The sequence below is a fragment of the Coregonus lavaretus genome (assembly GCF_964263955.1).
Source record: "Coregonus lavaretus genome assembly, chromosome: 1".
NCBI lineage: Eukaryota > Metazoa > Chordata > Actinopteri > Salmoniformes > Salmonidae > Coregonus > Coregonus lavaretus.
This window is the reverse complement of record NC_139988.1, coordinates 36,275,997-36,297,541: the sequence shown is the minus strand read 5'-3', so window position 1 is coordinate 36,297,541 and position 21,545 is coordinate 36,275,997. Positions and strand designations below refer to the sequence as shown.

Genomic DNA, 21,545 nt, shown 5'->3' with positions numbered 1-21,545 from the left:
TAAGCGCAGCAATGCGCACATGTTCCATTAGCGGGAAAACACCATTATCAAAAGTGACCACAAATGCAATTATGCATGTAATGCTTTTATTATAAAGGTGCGCTTTTATGATGAAAATTATCTTCCCCAAACTTGAAACTCATGCGCTGCTTATGTATGCCAGTTAGGCTCTACAACCCTTGTAAAGCAGATTAATATGCTTAATTTTAAGAAGGTATTTGGCCACTTTAGTTGTGATACAAACCTTATCAAAACATATAGGCCTATTGGCTAGGCTACATGTGGTGTGCGACTATGATTCGAAAAAGTAAAAACAATAAGGCATTGTTTCTTGCCTTAAGCTGGGCATCATTCACAAGAGATAATATATAATTCACAAGTCATAAGCTAATATTGTCACCCATCAGACTATTTTTGATTTAATCTTGTCTTTACATATACTAAATAATATAAGTGTGAAATTCATTTTGATTTAGAATGGACTATTATCATGCACCTGTCTTGAAACAGGGGCAGGGGAAAAAATACATGTAATCTCTGCACTTAAATAACGAATGGAGGACGTTTTTCCCGTGGTTCATTTTCATGCCAGACAGGTAGGCTATACTCCTGTTGTACAGATAAGCTTATTGTGCTTAATATTAGGAAAGTTGAGAAATAAATATAGTAGGCCTAGCCTATAGAAAGCTGATGCGATCCTCCTCTTTGTAATAGAGGCCATCACTCTGTTTTCTCGCGCAATTTGGAAACCTATTAAAATGTTGCGCAACATGAGCTCATGAAGTGTTTGATTAGATTTTCGAATACATTTGCATTGATGTCAGAGTGATTAGAGGGACAATAGAGTGCTGAGTACCAGGCAGTTAGCACGTTTGGCAAGCCACTAATGACCATCAGCAGCATTAGAGCTTGGAGAAGCGTAATTACTGTGACTAAACGGTCACGTGGAATTTTACTGCCTTCATTACTCCTGACCGCCTGTGTGCCGGTAATACGGTCACCACAACAGCCCTAGTCATGACTCGTGACCGCCACACAGCAATACGGTCACCATAACAGCCCTACTCATAACTGCCGGTGTGGCGGTAATATGGTAAACTCAACAGTCCTACCCTAGCACATATACTCAAATGAAAGAAACAACTATGTTCCTTTAAAACAGTTTTTTCACTTTCCTTTTATCTCACTGTACAGTACACACACCCACACATTGTGCACACACTAATGAAAGGAGATAGACAGCTATTGAGAATAAATGTCATATTTTTCAAGGACATTTCTCCTGTGCCTCTCTGTTATATTCCAGAGGGCATTTTATCACTTCATCATCAAGGCAGGACATACAGTGGGGAGAACAAGTATTTGATGCACTGCCGATTTTGCAGGTTTTCCTACTTACAAAGCATGTAGAGGTCTGTAATTTTTATCATAGGTACACTTCAACTGTGAGAGACGGAATCTAAAAAAAAATCCAGAAAATCACATTGTATGATTTTTAAGTAATTAATTTGCATTTTATTGCATGACATAAGTATTTGATACATCAGAAAAGCAGAACTTAATATTTGGTACAGAAACCTTTGTTTGCAATTACAGAGATCATACGTTTCCTGTAGGTCTTGACCAGATTTGCACACACTGCAGCAGGGATTTTGGGCCACTCCTCCATACAGACCTTCTCCAGATCCTTCAGGTTTCGGGGCTGTCGCTGGGCAATACGGACTTTCAGCTCCCTCCAAAGATTTTCTATTGGGTTCAGGTCTGGAGACTGGGTAGGCCACTCCAGGACCTTGAGATGCTTCTTACGGCGCCACTCCTTAGTTGCCCTGGCTGTGTGTTTCGGGTCGTTGTCATGCTGGAAGACCCAGCCACGACCCATCTTCAATGCTCTTACAGAGGGAAGGAGGATGTTGGCCAATATCTCGCGATACATGGCCCCATCCATCCTCCCCTCAATACGGTGCAGTCGTCCTGTCCCCTTTGCAGAAAAGCATCCCCAAAGAATGATGTTTCCATCTCCATGCTTCACGGTTGGGATGGTGTTCTTGGGGTTGTACTCATCCTTCTTCTTCCTCCAAACACGGCGAGTAGAGTTTAGACCAAAAAGCTCAATTTCTGTCTCATCAGACCACATGACCTTCTCCCATTTCTCCTCTGGATCATCCAGATGGTCATTGGCAAACTTCAGATGGGCCTGGACATGCGCTGGCTTGAGCAGGGGGACCTTGCGTGCACTGCAGGATTTTAATCCATGACGGCGTAGTGTGTTACTAATGGTTTTCTTTGAGACTGTGGTCCCAGCTCTCTTCAGGTCATTGACCAGGTCCTGCTGTGTAGTTCTGGGCTGATCCCTCACCTTCCTCATGATCATTGATGCCCCACGAGGTGAGATCTTGCATGGAGCCCCAGACCGAGGGTGATTGACCGTCATCTTGAACTTCTTCCATTTTCTAATAATTGCGCCAACAGTTGTTGCCTTCTCACCAAGCTGCTTGCCTATTGTCCTGTAGCCCATCCCAGCCTTGTGCAGGTCTACAATTGTATCCCTGATGTCCACCTCTCTGGTCTTGGCCATTGTGGAGAGGTTGGAGTCTGTTTGATTGAGTGTGTGGACAGGTGTATTTTATACAGGTAATGAGTTCAAACAGGTGCAGTTAATACAGGTAATGAGTGGAGAACAGGAGGGCTTCTTAAAGAAAAACTAACAGGTCTGTGAGAGCCGGAATTCTTACTGGTTGGTAGGTGATCAAATACTTGTGTCATGCAATAAAATGCAAATTAATTACTTAAAAATCATACAATGTGATTTTCTGGATTTTTGTTTTAGATTCCGTCTCTCACAGTTGAAGTGTACCTATGATAAAAATTACAGACCTCTACATGCTTTGTAAGTAGGAAAATCGGCAAAATCGGCAGTGTATCAAATACTTGTTCTCCCCACTGTATCTGCTTCGATAGGACTGCACTAGCTTAACTGGTATGTTCTGTTGGGGGGAGTTTCAACCTGGTCTCAGAGCATTTCATATTATTCTGTATGTAAATCCGAGACACTCCAATTAGTATGATAGGTTATGTTTTGTATGGTATGTATTAATTTGTGGATGTCCATCACCCATTCCATTTGATATGTTACGTATTACAATTCATACGATATGTTACGAATTCGCAAAATGTACATATTCTAGCTAGGTGGCTAACGTTAGCTAGCTGGCTAACATTAGCGAGGCTAGGTTTTATGGTTAGGGGTTAGGGTTAAGGTTAGGGTTAAGTTTAAGTTTAGGAGTTAGGTTAAAGGGTTACGGTTAGGGTTATGGGAAGGGTTAGCTAAAATGGTTATGGTTAGGGTTAAAGGAAGGGTTATCTAACATGCGAAGTAGTTGCAAAGTAGCTAAAAAGTAGTAAGTAGTTGAAAAGTTGATAATTAGCTAAAATGCTGAAGTTGTCTGTGATAAGATTCAAATCCGCAACCTTTGGGTTGCTAGACATTTGCGTTATATGCCCACCCCACCCCATCCACCACAACCAACCACCCTACTTTCGTTTTTGCCTTAAGTAACAATCTGTCTTATGTAACCATACCAAACATAACATATCATATTAATTTAAGTGTCCCATATTTACATTTACAATGTTAAGTCTAGTCTAAAAGACCAGGCTGGGAGTTTAGGTGTGATGAATGGAGAGATCATCCACAGTTAGAGACAGATTGATTTCTTCAGAAACTGGCAAGGAGATTATTTTAGTCATGTGTTCTTTTCCCAATCATGGCAAACATGAGCATAGTGTACATAGAGCATCAGCGGGGACCCCATAGTCAAAGTGTTTCTATTAGAACAGGGTAATAAAACAGAGAAAGATTACTGATTGGACCCTTCACTCTTTAAGTACATACTATGCACTTTGACACTTGAGAACAGACAATGCCCTTTAATGTTCATGTTTAGCTTATCTAATATAAATGTAGACCTGAAGCCATGGAAACAATGGGGTGCAATAACAGTCACTATGTCCGGAGTTTGTGTTTAGTTCTCATGAGATGATTAAGGAAAGTATCTTACTTGGATCAGATAAGATGGAGTCCGTCTTGGGCAGGAACTGGTCGCATCGTATACCTTGGTAGCCTTCTTTACACCTGTAAATAAAAATACATGTCAGTCAACACATTGGGAACTTGGGGTGAAGCAGGGTTTGAGAAATTTGGTTAAAGGCTGTAAGAGATTGCTGGCAACTGAATATGCTGTTTCATGACACAAGTATCGTTCAAGCTCAACTCTATTATATCTGTGTCAGATGGCCAGGAGCATAACAAATAAAATATGCATTGACTCCATCTTCCTTTTCTATTTGCTCACTTTTTCCCTCTTCCTATCTCTCCCTCTTGCTCTTCTACTTCTCAGAAGCTCTCAGCTCTAATCCCAGTGTCAGGCAGTTAGTAACATACTATAGAAACATGTCCTCAGGACCAACCTCTGAAGCACACACAGAATGTGTATACTGTATGACCTTTCCACACAGAGCACAAAAACTGCATATAATGCTAAGCATGTACCATCCTACCAGGTTCAGAGAACATAATATGAAACTTGCAAACCGGTGACTTTTAACAAAGATGTATTTTTCATTCTCTGGAATCTCTTGGTCAATTAGCAGTTTCCCTGACAGCCGATGTGGCGATCCTAACTATCTTAAAACTTCAAGAAGATGCCCCCTCGTTGCACAAATTGGAGGAGAAGCAGATAAGTTTTGATGGTGGCGGTAGGGAGGGCAAGAACAGCACGGTCATTAGGACGAACTGTGTAAGCGAGAGGGAGCAAGACGCTGTGATTAAACAGTCTGAAGAAACCAGAGGGTGGTAAAGAGGAGAGAGACAGAGGGATTAGAGCTTAATACATACGCATGTGCACACGCACACACACACACACACACACACACCACAGTGCACACGGCTTCGACAGATTTAACATGTTATCATTCAGATAATTGTGTGTCCACTCCGATTCCTTGAGAGAGGTGCAACACAATAAAACTACAGGGTGTTTCAAATGGGCTCAGCGGGTTGCTTAGCAAGCAGGTTTATCAAATTATTATCTCTCCTTATCTTGTCTAATGCCTGTCTGTCTTGGACCTAAGACCAAACAATGTAAATGTTTTCTCCGGTAAATGCATGAGAATGTTTAGAAGAATCGGTGTCCTTTAAATGTATATTTGTGAACGGTCATAGTATTTATTTGTATAATGGGAAATGTATGTGCATATATTTTTGGGGATTATGTGCGTACTGTACATGTGTTTTTCCTTGGCCATCATTGCATATTCGGTCCCACTATTCTCATGGCAGGCCCGTCTCCTTCCTCTGTCTCTGTCAAGTTGCCCTCTGGTTACGACGCCACACTCTCTCCCACTCGGCACAGTTTCCTGCCACTGCGTTTCTCGCCTGAAAACCTGCACTAGAATATTCATTAGGCTCTGAGAAAAGTAAATGGACATGTGATTGTTTCTCTGAAGGAGGCAGAAGGTATTGAGAGCTGCTCTGGTTTTAATTAGCGTCACAGTCATTAATTAGCAGGAACAAACAGGGGAGGGGGTTTGTAGAACGAGGTGTAGATATCACTAACCAATGGAGCCTGACGCACAAAGCTCCGTAGACAGGAGATAAATATAAATTTAAGGCCTCAAGCTGTCGGGTTTAGCCGAGGATGTGGAGAACACACACATCACAACATGTGCAGGGCATCAACAGACTCAAGTAGCACCGCAAGTCACACTGAAATGGAAAAGTTCAGAAGTTGACGTATGGAAAACTATTTTGTGTAGTATAAAACAATATAATTTAGTCTACTGTACTTTCATACAGTATTGTACTCCAGTGTATCATTTCTTGTTGTTCAGATCTTTTCATGACTTTAGAGACAAACATCAAAATGGTATGACACTATTGCGTTTTATCATAGCATAGACTACAATTATGATTTAGCCTATTAAAGCACAAAAGCACATTCATTGAATTGGTCGTACTCTTGTAGATTATTTGAATTATGAAATGGTGGACATTGGGAAATGTCAGCTAAGTGCCTTAAGTTTGATCTGGTGAAAATAACATTTAGCCTGGTTAGCATCTGAGCTCTTTGTGCTGCTGTAGGCAGTGGGCCTTTAATTAGGCTGAGGTGGTATAATCCCAGGGGGCTGAGAGGTGTTAGCTTTGAACACTGACTAAAGGAGATAATCTTATTACACAGAGTTAGCTACACATAGTAACAGATACAATTTAGGAAGATCTGCCTCTAGCTGTCGGATTCAATCAAACCTGCCTTAGTAATGTTTACACTGTAGTACACAAGTATACATGCCATATTTCCTAAACTGAAGCATCTGGAGGAGAGACCGCCTGGTGTATGAGCATGTGTGAGAGAGTGAGTGAGTGAGAGAGAGAGAGAGAGAGAGAGACTTTAACTATTTGCACATCATTACAACACTGTATATAGACATAACATGACACTTGAAATTACTTTATTCTTTTGGAACTTTTGTGAATGTAATGTTTACTGTTATGTTTCCCATGCCAATAAAGCCCCTTAAATTGAAATGAAATGAGAGAGAAAGAGAGAGAGAGAGAGAGAGAGAGAGAGAGAGAGAGAGAGAGAGAGAGAGAGAGAGAGAGAGAGAGAGAGAGAGAGAGAGAGAGAGAGAGAGAGAGAGAGAGAGAGAGAGAGAGAGAGAGCATACGTGCAAGAGAGAGGGAGCAGTAAATCACTTGCTGGCTACTCGTGTACTATATGAAATGAGAGAGAGAGAGAGAGAGAGAGAGAGAGAGAGAGAGAGAGAGAGAGAGAGAGAGAGAGAGAGAGAGAGAGAGCATACGTGCAAGAGAGAGGGAGCAGTAAATCACTTGCTGGCTACTCGTGTACTATATGCTCTGTATTTTGGTCAATAATTCTTCCTCTTTATTGTTTAAGTGCTATTTTGGGTTTGTGTGCCTTTAAAATATAGTAGACATTTATCATGCCCCTTGATTTAACAACAGATGTAAAAATAAAAAAATACATTTTGAAAAAGCAATTCTCTGTGCCAAGCGACACCAAATAGATTGTGCATCCAAACAATTTCTGCTCATGTTCCCGTCTGGACATTAAATCTGCAGTCGGATGTGCAGGAACTGCCCTGAGTCAAGCGTGAAGGTCTATATAAAGATGGGGCACTACAATACATTTCTACAGCTTTGACAGGACTTTTCAACTATTGTATAACCTACCAGATTGCATGCCAATTTCTGAGCATAACATTTCATTCTGGGCAAAGTGGGCAATGTATATACAGTATATTGTCTTCACTCTGTCCTCTTAGCCGCTTCACTTCACAAAACCTTATACCGCATGGCCAAGTGGGCTTGACCCAGTGCAAGGGTAGCAATAACTATTAGCCACATGACTAGGGTTCATTCCACCTGCGCTCTCAGGTTAGGAGACCTGCTGGAACAGTTGGAGCTGAAGAAGGATTCTCAGAGAGTCATTTTCTCAAGAGCGGAGCGAGCCATCTGGCTCAACGGGGCAGCTTGACACCTACACAGGGATGACAAGTGGCTTGGCCCTTACGTTCCCTATGCTCTGGAGTTTCCATCTAGCCCTTTTTATTTGTATTTCACCTTTATTTAACCAGGTAGGCCAGTTGAGAACAAGTTCTCATTTACAACTGCGACCTGGCCAAGATAAAGCAAAGCAGTGCGATAAAAACAACAACAACACAGAGTTACATATGGAATAAACAAAACGTACAGTCAATAACACAATAGAAAATCTATATACAGTGTGTTCAAATGTAGTACGTTATGGAGGTAAGGCAATAAATAGGCCATAGTGCAAAATAATCACAATTTAGTATTAACACTGGAGTGATAGATGTGCAGAAGATGATGTGCAAATAGAGATACTGGGGTGCAAATGAGCAAAATAAATAACAATGTAAATAACAATATGGGGATGAGGTAGTTGGGTGGGCTAATTACAGATGGGCTGTGTACAGGTGCAGTGATCAGTAAGCTGCTCTGACAACTCATGCTTAAAGTTAGTGAGGGAGATAAGTGTCTCCAACTTCAGAGATTTTTGCAGTTCGTTCCAGTCATTTGCAGCAGAGAACTGGAAGGAATAGCAGCCAAAGGAGGTGTTGGCTTTGGGGATGACCAGTGAGATATACCTGCTGGAATGCATACTACGGGTGGGTGTTGCTATGGTGACCAATGATCTAAGATAAGGCGGGGATTTGCCTAGAAGTGATTTATAGATGACCTGGAGCCAGTGGGTTTGGCGACGAATATGTAGTGAGGGCCAGCCAACGACAGCGTACAGATTGTGCATCCAAACAATTTCTGCTCATGTTCCCGTCTGGACATTAAATCTGCAGTTGGTTGTGCAGGAACTGCCCTGAGTCAAGCGTGAAGGTCTATATAAAGATGGGGCACTACAATGCATTTCTACAGCTTTGACAGGACTTTTCAACTATTGTATAACCTACCAGATTGCATGCTAATTTCTGAGCATAACATTTCATTCTGGGCAAAGTGGGCAATGGATATACAGTATATTGTCTTCACTCTGTCCTCTTAGCCGCTTCACTTCACAAAACCTTATACCGCATGGCCAAGTGGGCTTGACCCAGCGCAAGGGTAGCAATAACTATTAGCCACATGACTAGGGTTCATTCCACCTGCGCTCTCAGGTTAGGAGACCTGCTGGAACAGTTGGAGCTGAAGAAGGATTCTCAGAGAGTCATTTTCTCAAGAGCGGAGCGAGCCATCTGGCTCAACGGGGCAGCTTGACACCTACACAGGGATGACAAGTGGCTTGGCCCTTACGTTCCCTATGCTCTGGAGTTTCCATCTAGCCCTTTTTATTTGTATTTCACCTTTATTTAACCAGGTAGGCCAGTTGAGAACAAGTTCTCATTTACAACTGCGACCTGGCCAAGATAAAGCAAAGCAGTGCGATAAAAACAACAACAACACAGAGTTACATATGGAATAAACAAAATGTACAGTCAATAACACAATAGAAAATCTATATACAGTGTGTTCAAATGTAGTAAGTTATGGAGGTAAGGCAATAAATAGGCCATAGTGCAAAATAATTACAATTTAGTATTAACACTGGAGTGATAGATGTGCAGAAGATGATGTGCAAATAGAGATACTGGGGTGCAAATGAGCAAAATAAATAACAATGTAAATAACAATATGGGGATGAGGTAGTTGGGTGGGCTAATTACAGGTGGGCTGTGTACAGGTGCAGTGATCAGTAAGCTGCTCTGACAACTCATGCTTAAAGTTAGTGAGGGAGATAAGTGTCTCCAACTTCAGAGATTTTTGCAGTTCGTTCCAGTCATTTGCAGCAGAGAACTGGAAGGAATAGCAGCCAAAGGAGGTGTTGGCTTTGGGGATGACCAGTGAGATATACCTGCTGGAATGCATACTACGGGTGGGTGTTGCTATGGTGACCAATGATCTAAGATAAGGCGGGGATTTGCCTAGAAGTGATTTATAGATGACCTGGAGCCAGTGGGTTTGGCGACGAATATGTAGTGAGGGCCAGCCAACGACAGCGTACAGGTCACAATGGTGGGTAGTATATGGGGCTTTGGTGACAAAACGGATTGCAATGTGATAGACTACATCCAATTTTCTGAGTAGAGTGTTGGAAGCTATTTTGTAAATGACATCGCCGAAGTCAAGGATCGGTAGGATAGTCAGTTTTACGAGGGCATGTTTAGCAGCATGAGTGAAGGAGGCTTTGTTGTGAATTAGGAAGCCAATTCTAGATTTAATTTTGGATTGGAGATGCTTAATGTGAGTCTCGAAGAAGAGTTTACGGTCTAACCAGACACCTAGGTATTTGTAGTTGTCCACATATTCTAAATCAGACCCGCCGAGAGTAGTGATTCTAGTCGTGCGGGCGGGTGCAAGCAGCGTTCGATAAAAGAGCATGCATTTAGTTTTACTAGCGTTTAAGAGCAGTTGGAGGCCACGTAAGGAGTGTTGTATGGCATTGAAGCTCGTTTGGAGGTTTGTTAACACAGTGTCCAATGAAGGGCCAGATGTATACAAAATGGTGTCGTCGGCGTAGAGGTGGATCTGAGAGTCACCAGCAGCAAGAGAAACATCATTGATATACACAGAGAATAGAGTCGGCCCGAGAATTGAACCCTGTGGCACCCCCATAGAGACTGCCAGAGGTCCAGACAACAGCCCCTCCGATTTGACACATTGAACTATATCTGAGAAGTAGTTGGTGAACCAGGCGAGGCAGTCATTTGAGAAACCAAGGCTATTTAGTCTGCCAATAAGAATGCAGTGATTGACAAAGTCAAAAGCCTTGGCCAGGTCGATGAAGACGGCTGCACAGTATTACACACTTTAAAGCTACTACGGTTTCGTGCTCAAGTAAGTATAGCACTCTCTGAAAATATCTATATCTGTGGCTCTTACTGCATGTGGTATCCTTCATGTTTGTAGTTAGATGAGGGTTTGCAGGATACTTTTTTATGTTTTATTTTTATAGGAGAGTGGAGAGTCACTCTCCTTTCATATTTTGAAATTATTTTATTGACAAACAGATGATAAATGGAGTGGGAGACAGGTAAAGAGGAGACACAGTGAGAAGGGAGCACACAGGGATTGAAAACAGTCTCGGGCAGGGAGTTGTATGTGTGTATAGAGCTGGGAGTGTCAACCACAGTTTCGTACAAGAACAGGCTACATTTGTCCAATACTTGGTAATACCAACAGGTTGAAAAAAAAAAAATATATCAACAAGTTTCTCTCCATACACTGCTCATTATTCCATTTGGTAAAATGTATCCAATCATACTCCAGAGTTAATTGGCAATAACTTTATTTGATCACACATTTAGCCAACAGAGTACAATTTATTTGTAAAGTAGGCCTAAACTGATCACATCTACCTTCAATTATATAGACACGTTTGTTTTTAATAATAGTCCAGGAATATAATTTGTCTATGGTTACTGTTTCAGAGTCGAAGGAGTCGCTTTTCATATTTCCCAGATGGAGTGATTGAAATGCATCTGAGATGCTATGTCTCAGTCACAACAGGGTGGGAGCCAGAGAAGACCAGAATGAGGAGGAGGAGGAGAGATAGGCGTGCTGACAAGGTGAGTCCCTCAGTGCTTTGGACTTTGTTAGGTGAGATGTAGCCTGAAGGCAGGTGCAAGCACCACACCATTCAATGCTTTCCATGGCCCCCTCATCACACAGCTCTTACAATGTCACCAGTCAGGGAGTAAGGTGAGACCCTACTTCACCTCCAATTTTGAAAACTTTAAATTTTGTCAGCTAGTTATTGTCATGCAAAAGTATGCCAGTCTCATGCTAATCAACAGTTAATTAACATAAACACCTTTAGCATCTCCAGGCGCCACACATACAAACTGCAACAAGACGCTGATGTGCGCCTTTGGAACATCTACATTCTAATAAATCAATTGAATATACACCATCACAATAAATGCATTATTTTAGGCAGGTCTAAAGAAACATTATGATATGAAGAAAATGTATTTCAGAAGAACAGAATATGAGTTGGCCTACTGTATGTTATCTGGCTATGCGCCATGCCATAGGCTGTAGGCTAGTTCATTTCGCAGACAACATACACTTTCACTTTCGCAGACAACATACACAAGTCCTGTGTCATTATTTTATATTATATGATTTTATAGTAAGAAGAACATAATTGAACTTAGCTGAATAAAATAGAATGGATATTTTTCCCATTTTCCCATTTTTCCCAGCTAGATTGGGCGTATATGAAGTGGAGCGTAAAAGTGATAGTTTGAAACAAGTCCTATACCCTAGTTTTACAGTTATTTGGCAACTTTAGTTGTGAATGATACAAACCTTAGAATGCCTCGGAAATCAAAACATATATGGGCTGCATGATGCGACTATAGGCTATTGATGATTTGAGAAAGTCGCAAAAAAAAAGCTTGTGCTCTGTTCCTTGCCTCAGGCTGCACACGCTGTTCTCTCATCAAGTGATCATATTTTGACCCATCAGACTATTCTCAATTTAATCTTGTATTTACTAATATGTAAAATTAGTGTTGATTTAGAATGTCCCATTATTAAATGGGCAAGAACAGGGCAAGACAAAAAAGACATGTCATGCATATGCACTGGAATAGCGAATGTAGGCCACTTTCCCGCCAGTACATTTTCCACTCATGTTGGGTAGGCTACTCAGGTGATTTCTCTGCGCCACAGGTGATATTCCACCCAAACTCTGTATGCCATGGGCTCGCCAACCCTGTTCCTGCAGCTACCCAGTGCTTAATTAGGGAAACCAAGCTAAATCTGTTCTTGAACATCGATAGTAACATGCTTTCACAACTAAACATATTTCATTAAACTGTTGACAGCCCCTTTCTCTGCGCGCTGGAGAAAGGAATGAAGGAGAGAGGGGAGGAGATGGAAACTCACAGTGGTGAGATATTCTGTAGCTAAAGGTAATGTGTCAGTTTATTAGGTATTAAAACATAAAAAATGCCCTATTACTAGGCTATTCAAAATCAAATTCACTATAATTGTAGGCTAAATCTGAATATGTTTAATTTAGGCTAGACCAATTATGTACCAAAGATACTGTATCTTAAATCAGTATTTAAAAAATGTTTTTCTGCCACTGTCACGACTTCCGCCGAGGCTGCCCCCTCTCCTGGTTCGGGCAGGCTTCGGCGTTCGTCGTCACCGGAGTACTAGCTACTGCCGATCCCATTCTCAACACTCCACTTGTCATGTCTTGTCAATCACACACACCTGGTGCTCATTCCCCTAATTAGTATGTGTATAAGTGTTCCCTCTGTTCCCCTTGTCTTTGTGAGTGATTGTTTGTTGTGAGAGTGTGTAGCTCGGTTGAGCTACTATTCACTGTGTTTATGTCAAGGTGGATGTTTCCCTTGTAATAGTTTCGTTTGACGCTTTGGGCGTTTGATTTATGTAAACGGAATAAACTCTGGACTTCGGTATTTTACCTCCTGCGCCTGACTCCTTCATTCACACTCCGTCACAGCCATATGTAATATGCAGTAGGTTATTTATTGTATAACTGCACAATCATTATTTTAATTCAGGATTTCTTTTCGGGCTTGGGCTCATAAATAGGCCTATGCTAATGCATAAGCTCTAATATGCATATGAGTGTTTTGAATTAATCATCACCTTAGAAAGTGCTGTCCATTTTGTTGTGTTAGGCTTTGAAACAACATCCACAACCACCATGTTTTCCACTCAGTTTCAACCAATTGTTTAACTTCTTTCTTCAAATTGATCAATCACAGTGAGGTGAGTTTTAAAAGCACATACTGTTTTGATGATAAGTGTTTGATGTGATATTCCATTGCATTTGCATTGATGTCAGAGTGGTTAGAGGGACAATATAGCCCTGAGTACCAGGCCATTAGTGACCTGATCATTGTTAGTGAGTTGGGTACTACTAATGCATGTCCAGAGTGCATAAGAAGAGATTACCATGACTCAATGGCCACGTAGAATTTAATAAATAAGGTCACCACAACAGCCCTAGCTGTGAGGAGATGTCACACCTTACGTTACTGAGACTTCTCTTTACATTTTACATTTTAGTCATTTAGCAGACACTCTTATCCAGAGTGACTTACAGTTAGTGAGTGCATACATTTTCCATACTTTAGTGCACAGTGTGAACAACTAGTGCCATGGTACTGTTGAAAACAGACATTTGATACTGCACCAACCAATTCCACAAAGTTCCAAACAGAGAGTCTTCCAGACAGTTGTTTGAGACACTTTCATCTTAATTGTTCCCAGACACATTATTAATTCCATAATCAAATCCACAAACTCACATCACAGAGAAGATATCATTTCTAAATTAATTTGATGTCTTTGTTGTACAAATTAGTCTCTCATAAGCACCTGGATTCACAGGTAAGATGTCACACTACAACAATACACCTGATAACCAGCTCCTCACAAGGTTAAACACATTAAGGTGAGACAAACAGGTCATTTCTATGCCGCTGGTCCAAGTTCACAGTCATTGTCTACTACACGTTGGTCCTGCTTATTGTTTGCTAACAATATTATTGTTTGCTGTGGTTTAAATAAATCATGCCAAGTGAAATATGTATAGATGGCAGCCTAGCGAAGGTGAGCCCTCTTTCACTCTCAGCCTGTCTTTCTGTATCACCTGCACCTCCGCAGCCTTTCAACTGGGAGGAAATCGTTGCTAGCAGACCAGAATTTTTTTTTTTGCATGACTTTGCTGATGTTCCCTGTTCACCCCCGGGCAAATCCAACAGGGCTCAGCATGGAAGCCGACAGTCCCACGCCTCTAGCAGTGAGGAAGAAAATGTGGCACACCAAGATGATGAATTCTATGTTCCTATCAGAGAGACTTTTGCCTTTCCAACAGTGAGAGGACATATTGAACATTCTATAGAGGGCTTGCAGTTGTGTCACAAATCACCTAGCAACCACACCAGGCACCATGTTGGAAGACCAGAGACTGCTGTCTTGTGGAAGTCCACCAATCGTCCACATGGCTGGCTGCGTTTTGCTTCCACCGGAAACGTAGAGAAGAGGCAGTGGGTGAACCTATTCAAGTAAGTAAATATATTTGGAAAATGATCAAAAACAATGTATTATTAGCTAGCTAGTTTGCTACAGGAACTTAGTGTGTAGGCTAACTCAAATGAGCTGCTAACCTAATGAGCACTAGCTAGCTAACTTTACATACTGTATAGCTAGCTAAGTGAATTAAATATCACAAGCTAGCTAACTTCATATTAACTAGTTAGCTAGCTATCTTGATGTTTTAATCATTGTAACTAATTGCATTTGTAGCTAGCTAGCTAGCTAACAGCCATGAAAGAGGGTGAAAGGATTAGCTAGCAGTTCCAGCTGTCAGAGAAGGGAGAGTAGGCTCCTCTGGATATGGCAGAGCGAGAAAGTCCCTAGCGAGAAAAACTATGAGGACAGAGAGATATAGCAACATAATATTCAGTGCTGTCTAATTTGAGTATAATGCAGCCTGTTTCTTTGTGATGTTTTCTGTCCTCAGATACAGAGAGCCATGAAACCCTGTCTGCAGATGAAGAGGTCCCAATGAATGTCCCAAGAGAATAAGGGTACATCCTTGTATACCATGGATTATACAGTTGAAGTCGGAGGTTTACATACACTTAGGTTGGAGTCATTAAAACTCATTTTTCAACCACTCCACAAATGTCTTGTTAATAAACTATAGTTTTGGCAAGTCGGTTAGGACATCTACATTGTGCATGACACAAGTAATTTTTCCAACAATTGTTTGCAGAGATTATTTCACTTATAATTCACTGTATCACAATTCCAGTGGGTCAGAAGTTTACATACATTAAATTGACTGTGCCTTTAAACAGCTTGGAAAATTCCAGAAAATGATGTCATGGCTTTAGAAGCTTCTGATAGGCTAATTGACATAATTTGAGTCAATTGGAGGTGTACCTGTGGATGTATTTCAAGGCCTAACTTTAAACTCAGTGCTTCTTTGCTTGACATCATGGGAAAATCAAAAGAAATCAGCCAAGACCTCAGAAAAAAAATTGTAGTTTCATCCTTGGGAGCAATTTGCAAACGCCTGAAGGTACCACGTTCATGTGTACAAACAGTAGTACACAAATATAAACACCATGGGACCACGCAGCCGTCATACCGCTCAGGAAGGAGATGCGTTCTGTCTCCTAGAGATGAACGTACTTTGGTGCGAAAAGTGAAACTCAATCCCAGAACAACAGCAAAGGACCTTGTGAAGATGCTGGCGGAAACAGGTACAAAAGTATCTATATCCACAGTAAAACGAGTCCTATATCGATATAACCTGAAAGGCCGCTCAGCAAGGAAGAAGCCACTCCTTCAAAACTGCCATAAGAAAGCCAAACTACAGTTTGCAACTGCACATGGGGACAAAGATCGTACGTTTTGTCCTCTGGTCTGATGAAACAAAAATAGAACTGTTTGGCCATAATGACCATCGTTATGTTTGGAGGAAAAAGTGGGTACAGTGAGGGAAAAAAAGTATTTGATCCCCTGCTGATTTTGTACGTTTGCCCACTGACAAAGAAATGATCAGTCTATAATTTTAATGGTAGGTTTATTTGAACAGTGAGAGACAGAATAACAACAACAAAATCCAGAAAAACGCATGTCAAAAATTTATTTGCATTTTAATGAGGGAAATAAGTATTTGACCCCCTCTCAATCAGAAAGATTTCTGGCTTACAGTTTAAAAGTCACACACAATGTATAAATGTATTTCAACTGGAGCAGGCCAACCCTGCAGGCTTCTGTTCCAGCCCAGCACTAACACACCTGATTCAATTTATCAAACATAATTAGTTGATAATCAAGTGTGCTATTGCTGGGCTGGAACAGAATTCTGCTCACCCAGTAGATCAGGGATCAGTGGAGTGATGTTGGCTACCTCTGGTATTGACTTTTTTTGTTCCCTTGAAACTATGCTTTAGTAAAAATAGCCTACTTGTCACTATGATGTCTAACCTTTACATATGAGTTAACTTACACTTTGAAATTATATGAAGTAGTGTTGATTCTTTGACGTGAAATGTTTAATTGTTAAAAGTATTATTCAAGATTAACTAGTGTCGATGTTGATTAATCACAGATCGTAATCCTGCAATAAAGAGCGGAAGGGAATCTGTCTCTAATTTGTCTGTGTTTCTGTGTTGTATTCTCAAATTAACATTACCTTTTTGTTCAGTCGTAAGCGCTCCAATTAGTTTTATTTGATTGTCACTATCTTTTCAGGATATCAGCCATGTGAACCAATTTTGCAGCTGATAATGGCATGCAACGCCAATGGAGCCATAGGCCTACATCAGTGGTTCCCAACTCTAGTCCTTGTGTACCCCAACAGCATACATTTTTGTTATAGCCACGGACAAACATACCTGATTCAACTCATTGAGGGCCTGATGATTAGTTAACAAATTTAATCAAGTGTGCTAGTCCGGGGCTACAATAAAACTGTATGCTGTTATTGGTACTCGAGGACTGGCGTTGGGATCCACTGGCCTACAGTATGATGGCATTATCCTTATGGGCATTTGCAATGCACCCCTTGACATTGTGCATCTGAAGCAGAGAATAGCTTAATTCACACAATGTTAACAGATTGTTGAGCTATATGTTCTCAATTTAAAAACGATACCAGTAGACAATGCATATTGGGCTAATCATTATAGTAGATGTTGTACTGTACATGCCTTGTGCTGACATTAAATAGTTTAGTGCAAATCCAAACTTTGTATTCAAGGTGGTGAAATGTCTGGAAGCAGGAGATGATGGGATCCCTATCTTAAAACATACACACAACTACTACTACCAAGTTCAATGCCAAATACTTTTCTCCCAGAAGGTCTGAGTTGCACTTGGAGGTGTCAATTTGATAATGAAGATGGTTTTCCTAAGACTACCACAACAATGACATTGACTATGGTAAATGTGTTTACATTTTAAAAGAAAGAAAGATTAGTTAGGCTATAAGAAATACATTTTATTCAATGGGGTAAGGAAAAGCAGAGATGACACAAAATACTTTTCATTTCATACAACAATATAGCCTATTATTAAAGTACAGTATGTTTACAATATCACAAACAATAGTCTTTTACATGTTGTTCCAAATTACATTTGATATATTCATACGGTTTAAGGAGGCATTTTTGTCATGACGACAAGGTGAAGGTACTCTCTACTCAAATGGCACAACAGAATCATTAAGATTGACCAAAGCACAGCATATGACAACCATCTTGTATAACTGAGGGATGTCTCTTTTCATATCTGGAAAACCACAAAGTAGTAGAAGTAGAAACTAATGCTGCTGCAGCACTGCTCATCTTCACAGTGGGAATCCAGTCGACATGGGTGTCTAACCTACAGTACATAAACAAATGAAAAGCACACCTGATGTTAGAATATCACTTCTTCAGGTCACCTATACCATCAGGGCACTTGCTGTAATTGTTTGGTTGTGTTTAATTCATTCAGGTGTTTTAGTGTCATACGAAGATTAAATCTATTGTTAGGCTGGAACAACCAAAAGTCAACACAGCAGGTTGTCCTATACCATTGAGGCCTTTGTCCTTTGCTGTAATGTCCATACATTTCCCCTCCTCTTATGAATAAAGTTATCGGTAACATTTACATTGACATTTTAGTCATTTAGCAGACGCTCTTATCCAGAGCGACTTACATGAGCAATTAGGGTTAAGTGCCTTGCTTAAGGGCACATCGACAGATTTTTCACCTAGTCGGCTCGGGGATTAGAACCAGCGACCGTTCAGTTACTGGCACAACGCTCTTACCCACTAAGCTACCTGCCGCCCTCACTTTACTTGACACCCGTGTCATAACATATTATAATACGGTCATAACCATGTCATAATATGTCATAATAGCTGACATAACTTGTCATAACACTGTCATGACACATATTTAGACCTGTTGTGACATATATTGCGTTATTTTATGGCTGGTTATGACACCTACATAAGAGTGTCAAAACCCACAAAACCTACCACACAGGGCAAAACTTAACATTACACCATAGCCTACTTGTCAACAGTATGTTTATAACATTTTCTGAAATTGACCATTTTAAATGATCATTGTAATTGCACACACATTGATGTCAGACATGCACTTACCCCAATTATCTGTTTCTGATGACTGGGATGAATGCAGGAGCAGATTTCAGGAGCAGGACAAGACACCATCTTTTTGACTGATGACTAACATAAGGTCATGTACATGATAGGCCTATCTGGTTTGTGTGATTATGATGGTAATAATGCTTGACAGTGTCATAAAGTGTATTTTCTTAGTTCAAGTAAAGTGACACTGAATGGTCATAATGCTTTATGACAGTGTCATAAAGTGTATTTTCTGCAAGTTATTTAAAATATATAAATAAATAAAAATACATGACTGTAAAGAATTCATTACAACAACAACGAACTTAAGAAACAAACTTTCAAACGAAAGGAAACTTCTTGGCAGAGAAAAAACTTTTGAATATGTAGGTGTCATAACCAGCCATAAAATAACGCAATATTTGTCACAACAGGTGTAAATATACGGGTCATGACAGTGCTAAGACAGGTTATGATAAGTTATATCAGTCGTTATGACATATTATGATATGGTTATGACCGTGTCATAACGTGTTATGACGCTAGATATCAAGTTAAGTGTTACCAAGTTCTCAAAAATTATCATTGGGTCAGTGCCACAGGAGTTTTTTTGGACAATAATGTCCTCCAGCTATATGGACGTCATATTGTACAATTTGTGTCTCCCTTTTTGTGGTCATGGCTAGAAGGTGTACAGCTTTTGTCAAATTAATGTAATATTAGAATATTCTGAGCATTTTAGAAGAACTTACGCAGCAGGTTAGGATAATTAACGCAGTAGGATAGGAGAATTAGGTTAAGGTTAGGAAAATGGTTAGGGTTAGCTAAAATGCACAAAAGTAACTTTGACGGTAATTTGACAAAATCTGGATCCCTTATAGCCATGACCCCTTTTCATAGCCCTAGATTACATGGTTGTATTCAAGACAAGGTTGTTTTTATTGATCTGTTGTCAGTGTCAGCAGATTAGGCCTAGGCTACCATCTAATTAAAAAATATTCTGCTAATGTCATATAAAGTGTAGTAGAATTGCATGACATGTTTATCAAAGGCCATATTTTTCCCATGCAAAGGAAATAAACGTCTTTGATATAGCCTATAGGCCTATGCCACCACACATTCATTAATAGCCTAAATTATGACTATCCAATCTACTAATCACATTAGGAATAGTAGGCTTACATTAGTCTGCAAATGCGATGATAGATGCACGCAATCCTTTGTTATTGTCACACCCTGGCTCTGGGGACTCTATATGTTGAGCCAGGGTGTGTATATTCTATGTGTTTGTGTTCTATGTTAATATTCTAGTTGTTCTGTTTCTATGTTGGCCAGAGTGGTTCTCAATCAGAGGCAACGAGTGTCAGCTGTTGCTGGTTGTCTCTGATTGGGAACCACATTTAAACAGGCTGTTTTCCCACAGTAGTTGTGGGATCTTGTTCTGTATGGTTTATGTCCAAGCCAAGGACTTCACGTTTCGTTATTGTTTATCGTGGTTTCATTTAATAAATATAAGTATGTTCGCTCATCACGCTGCGCCTTGGTCTACTCCGTTCAACAATCGTGTCAGAAGATCCCACCATACCAGGACCAAGCAGCGTGTCCAGGAGCAGGCAGCCTGGACGTGGGAGCAGATATTGGACGGGCAGGGGTCCTGGACCTGGGAGGAAATCCAGGCCGGGATGGATCGCCGTCCATGGAAGGAGATGGTACCAGTCCGGTCCGGCCCGTTCCTGCTCCCCGCACTAAGTTGATGGTGCGCGTCGCCAGCCCGGCCCGGCCTGTTCCTGCTCCCCGCACCAAGCCTACGGTGCGCGTCGCCAGCCCGGCCCGGCCTGTTCCTGCCCCTCACACCAAGCCTACGGTGCGCGTCGCCAGCCCGGCCCGGCCTGTTCCTGCCCCTCGCACCAAGCCTACGGTGCGCGTCGCCAGCCCGGCCCGGCCTGTTCCTGCTCCCCGCACCAAGCTAATGGTGCGCGTCGCCAGCCCGGCCCGGCCTGTTCCTGCCCTTTGCACCAAGCCTACGGTGCGCGTCGCCAGCCCGGCCCGGCCTGTTCCTGCCCCCCGCACCAAGCTAATGGTACGCGTCGCCAGCCCGGCCCGGCCTGTTCCTGCTCCCCGCACCAAGCTAATGGTGCGCGTCGCCAGCCCGGTCCGGCCCGTTCCTGCTCCACGCACCAAGCCAGGGGTGCGCATCGTCAGCCCGGTCCGGCCCGTTGCTGCTCCACGCACCAAGCCAGGGGTGCGCATCGTCAGCCCGGTCCGGCCCGTTCCTGCTCCACGCACCAAGCCAGGGGTGCATATCGTCAGCCCGGTCCGGCCCGTTGCTGCTCCACGCACCAAGCCAGGGGTGCGCATCGTCAGCCCGGTCCGGCCCGTTCCTGCTCCACGCACCAAGCCAGGGGTGCGCATCGTCAGCCCGGTCCGGCCCGTTCCTGCTCCACGCACCAAGCCAGGGGTGCGCATCGTCAGCCCGGTCCGGCCCGTTCCTGCTCCACGCACCAAGCCAGGGGTGCGCGTCGTCAGTCCGGCACAACCCGTGCCTGGGTCACCGGTGCCTGGTCAGGTACCGGTCAGCTGCTCCACACCGGAGCCTAAGCAATCCGCTTCTACGATGTCCAGTCCAGCTCCAGCCAGCGGGGCCAGACCGGACCAGGGGCGCCACGGGGGGATGGTTGAAGGGTGGTGGTCAAGCCCGGAGCCGGAACCGCCTCCGAGGAGGAATGCCCACCCAGCCCTCCCCTGGTTTGTTTATGTTTAGGCGCGGTCGCAGTCCGCGCCTTTGGGGGGGGTACTGTCACACCCTG

General features: G+C 42.1%; 1 protein-coding gene across 1 annotated transcript in view; it reads right to left on the bottom strand.

The window, feature by feature from the left end:
• Positions 1 to 21,545, bottom strand: part of LOC311131392 (pro-neuregulin-3, membrane-bound isoform-like) — a gene marked incomplete at both ends in the record, with an annotated part of 555,735 nt that overhangs the window by 120,834 nt on the left and 413,356 nt on the right. Inside the window, one exon of the mRNA XM_084164353.1 lies at positions 4,059 to 4,132. Coding sequence (XP_084020479.1) covers positions 4,059 to 4,132 — 74 coding nt within the window. The remainder of the gene's footprint in view (positions 1 to 4,058; positions 4,133 to 21,545) is intronic.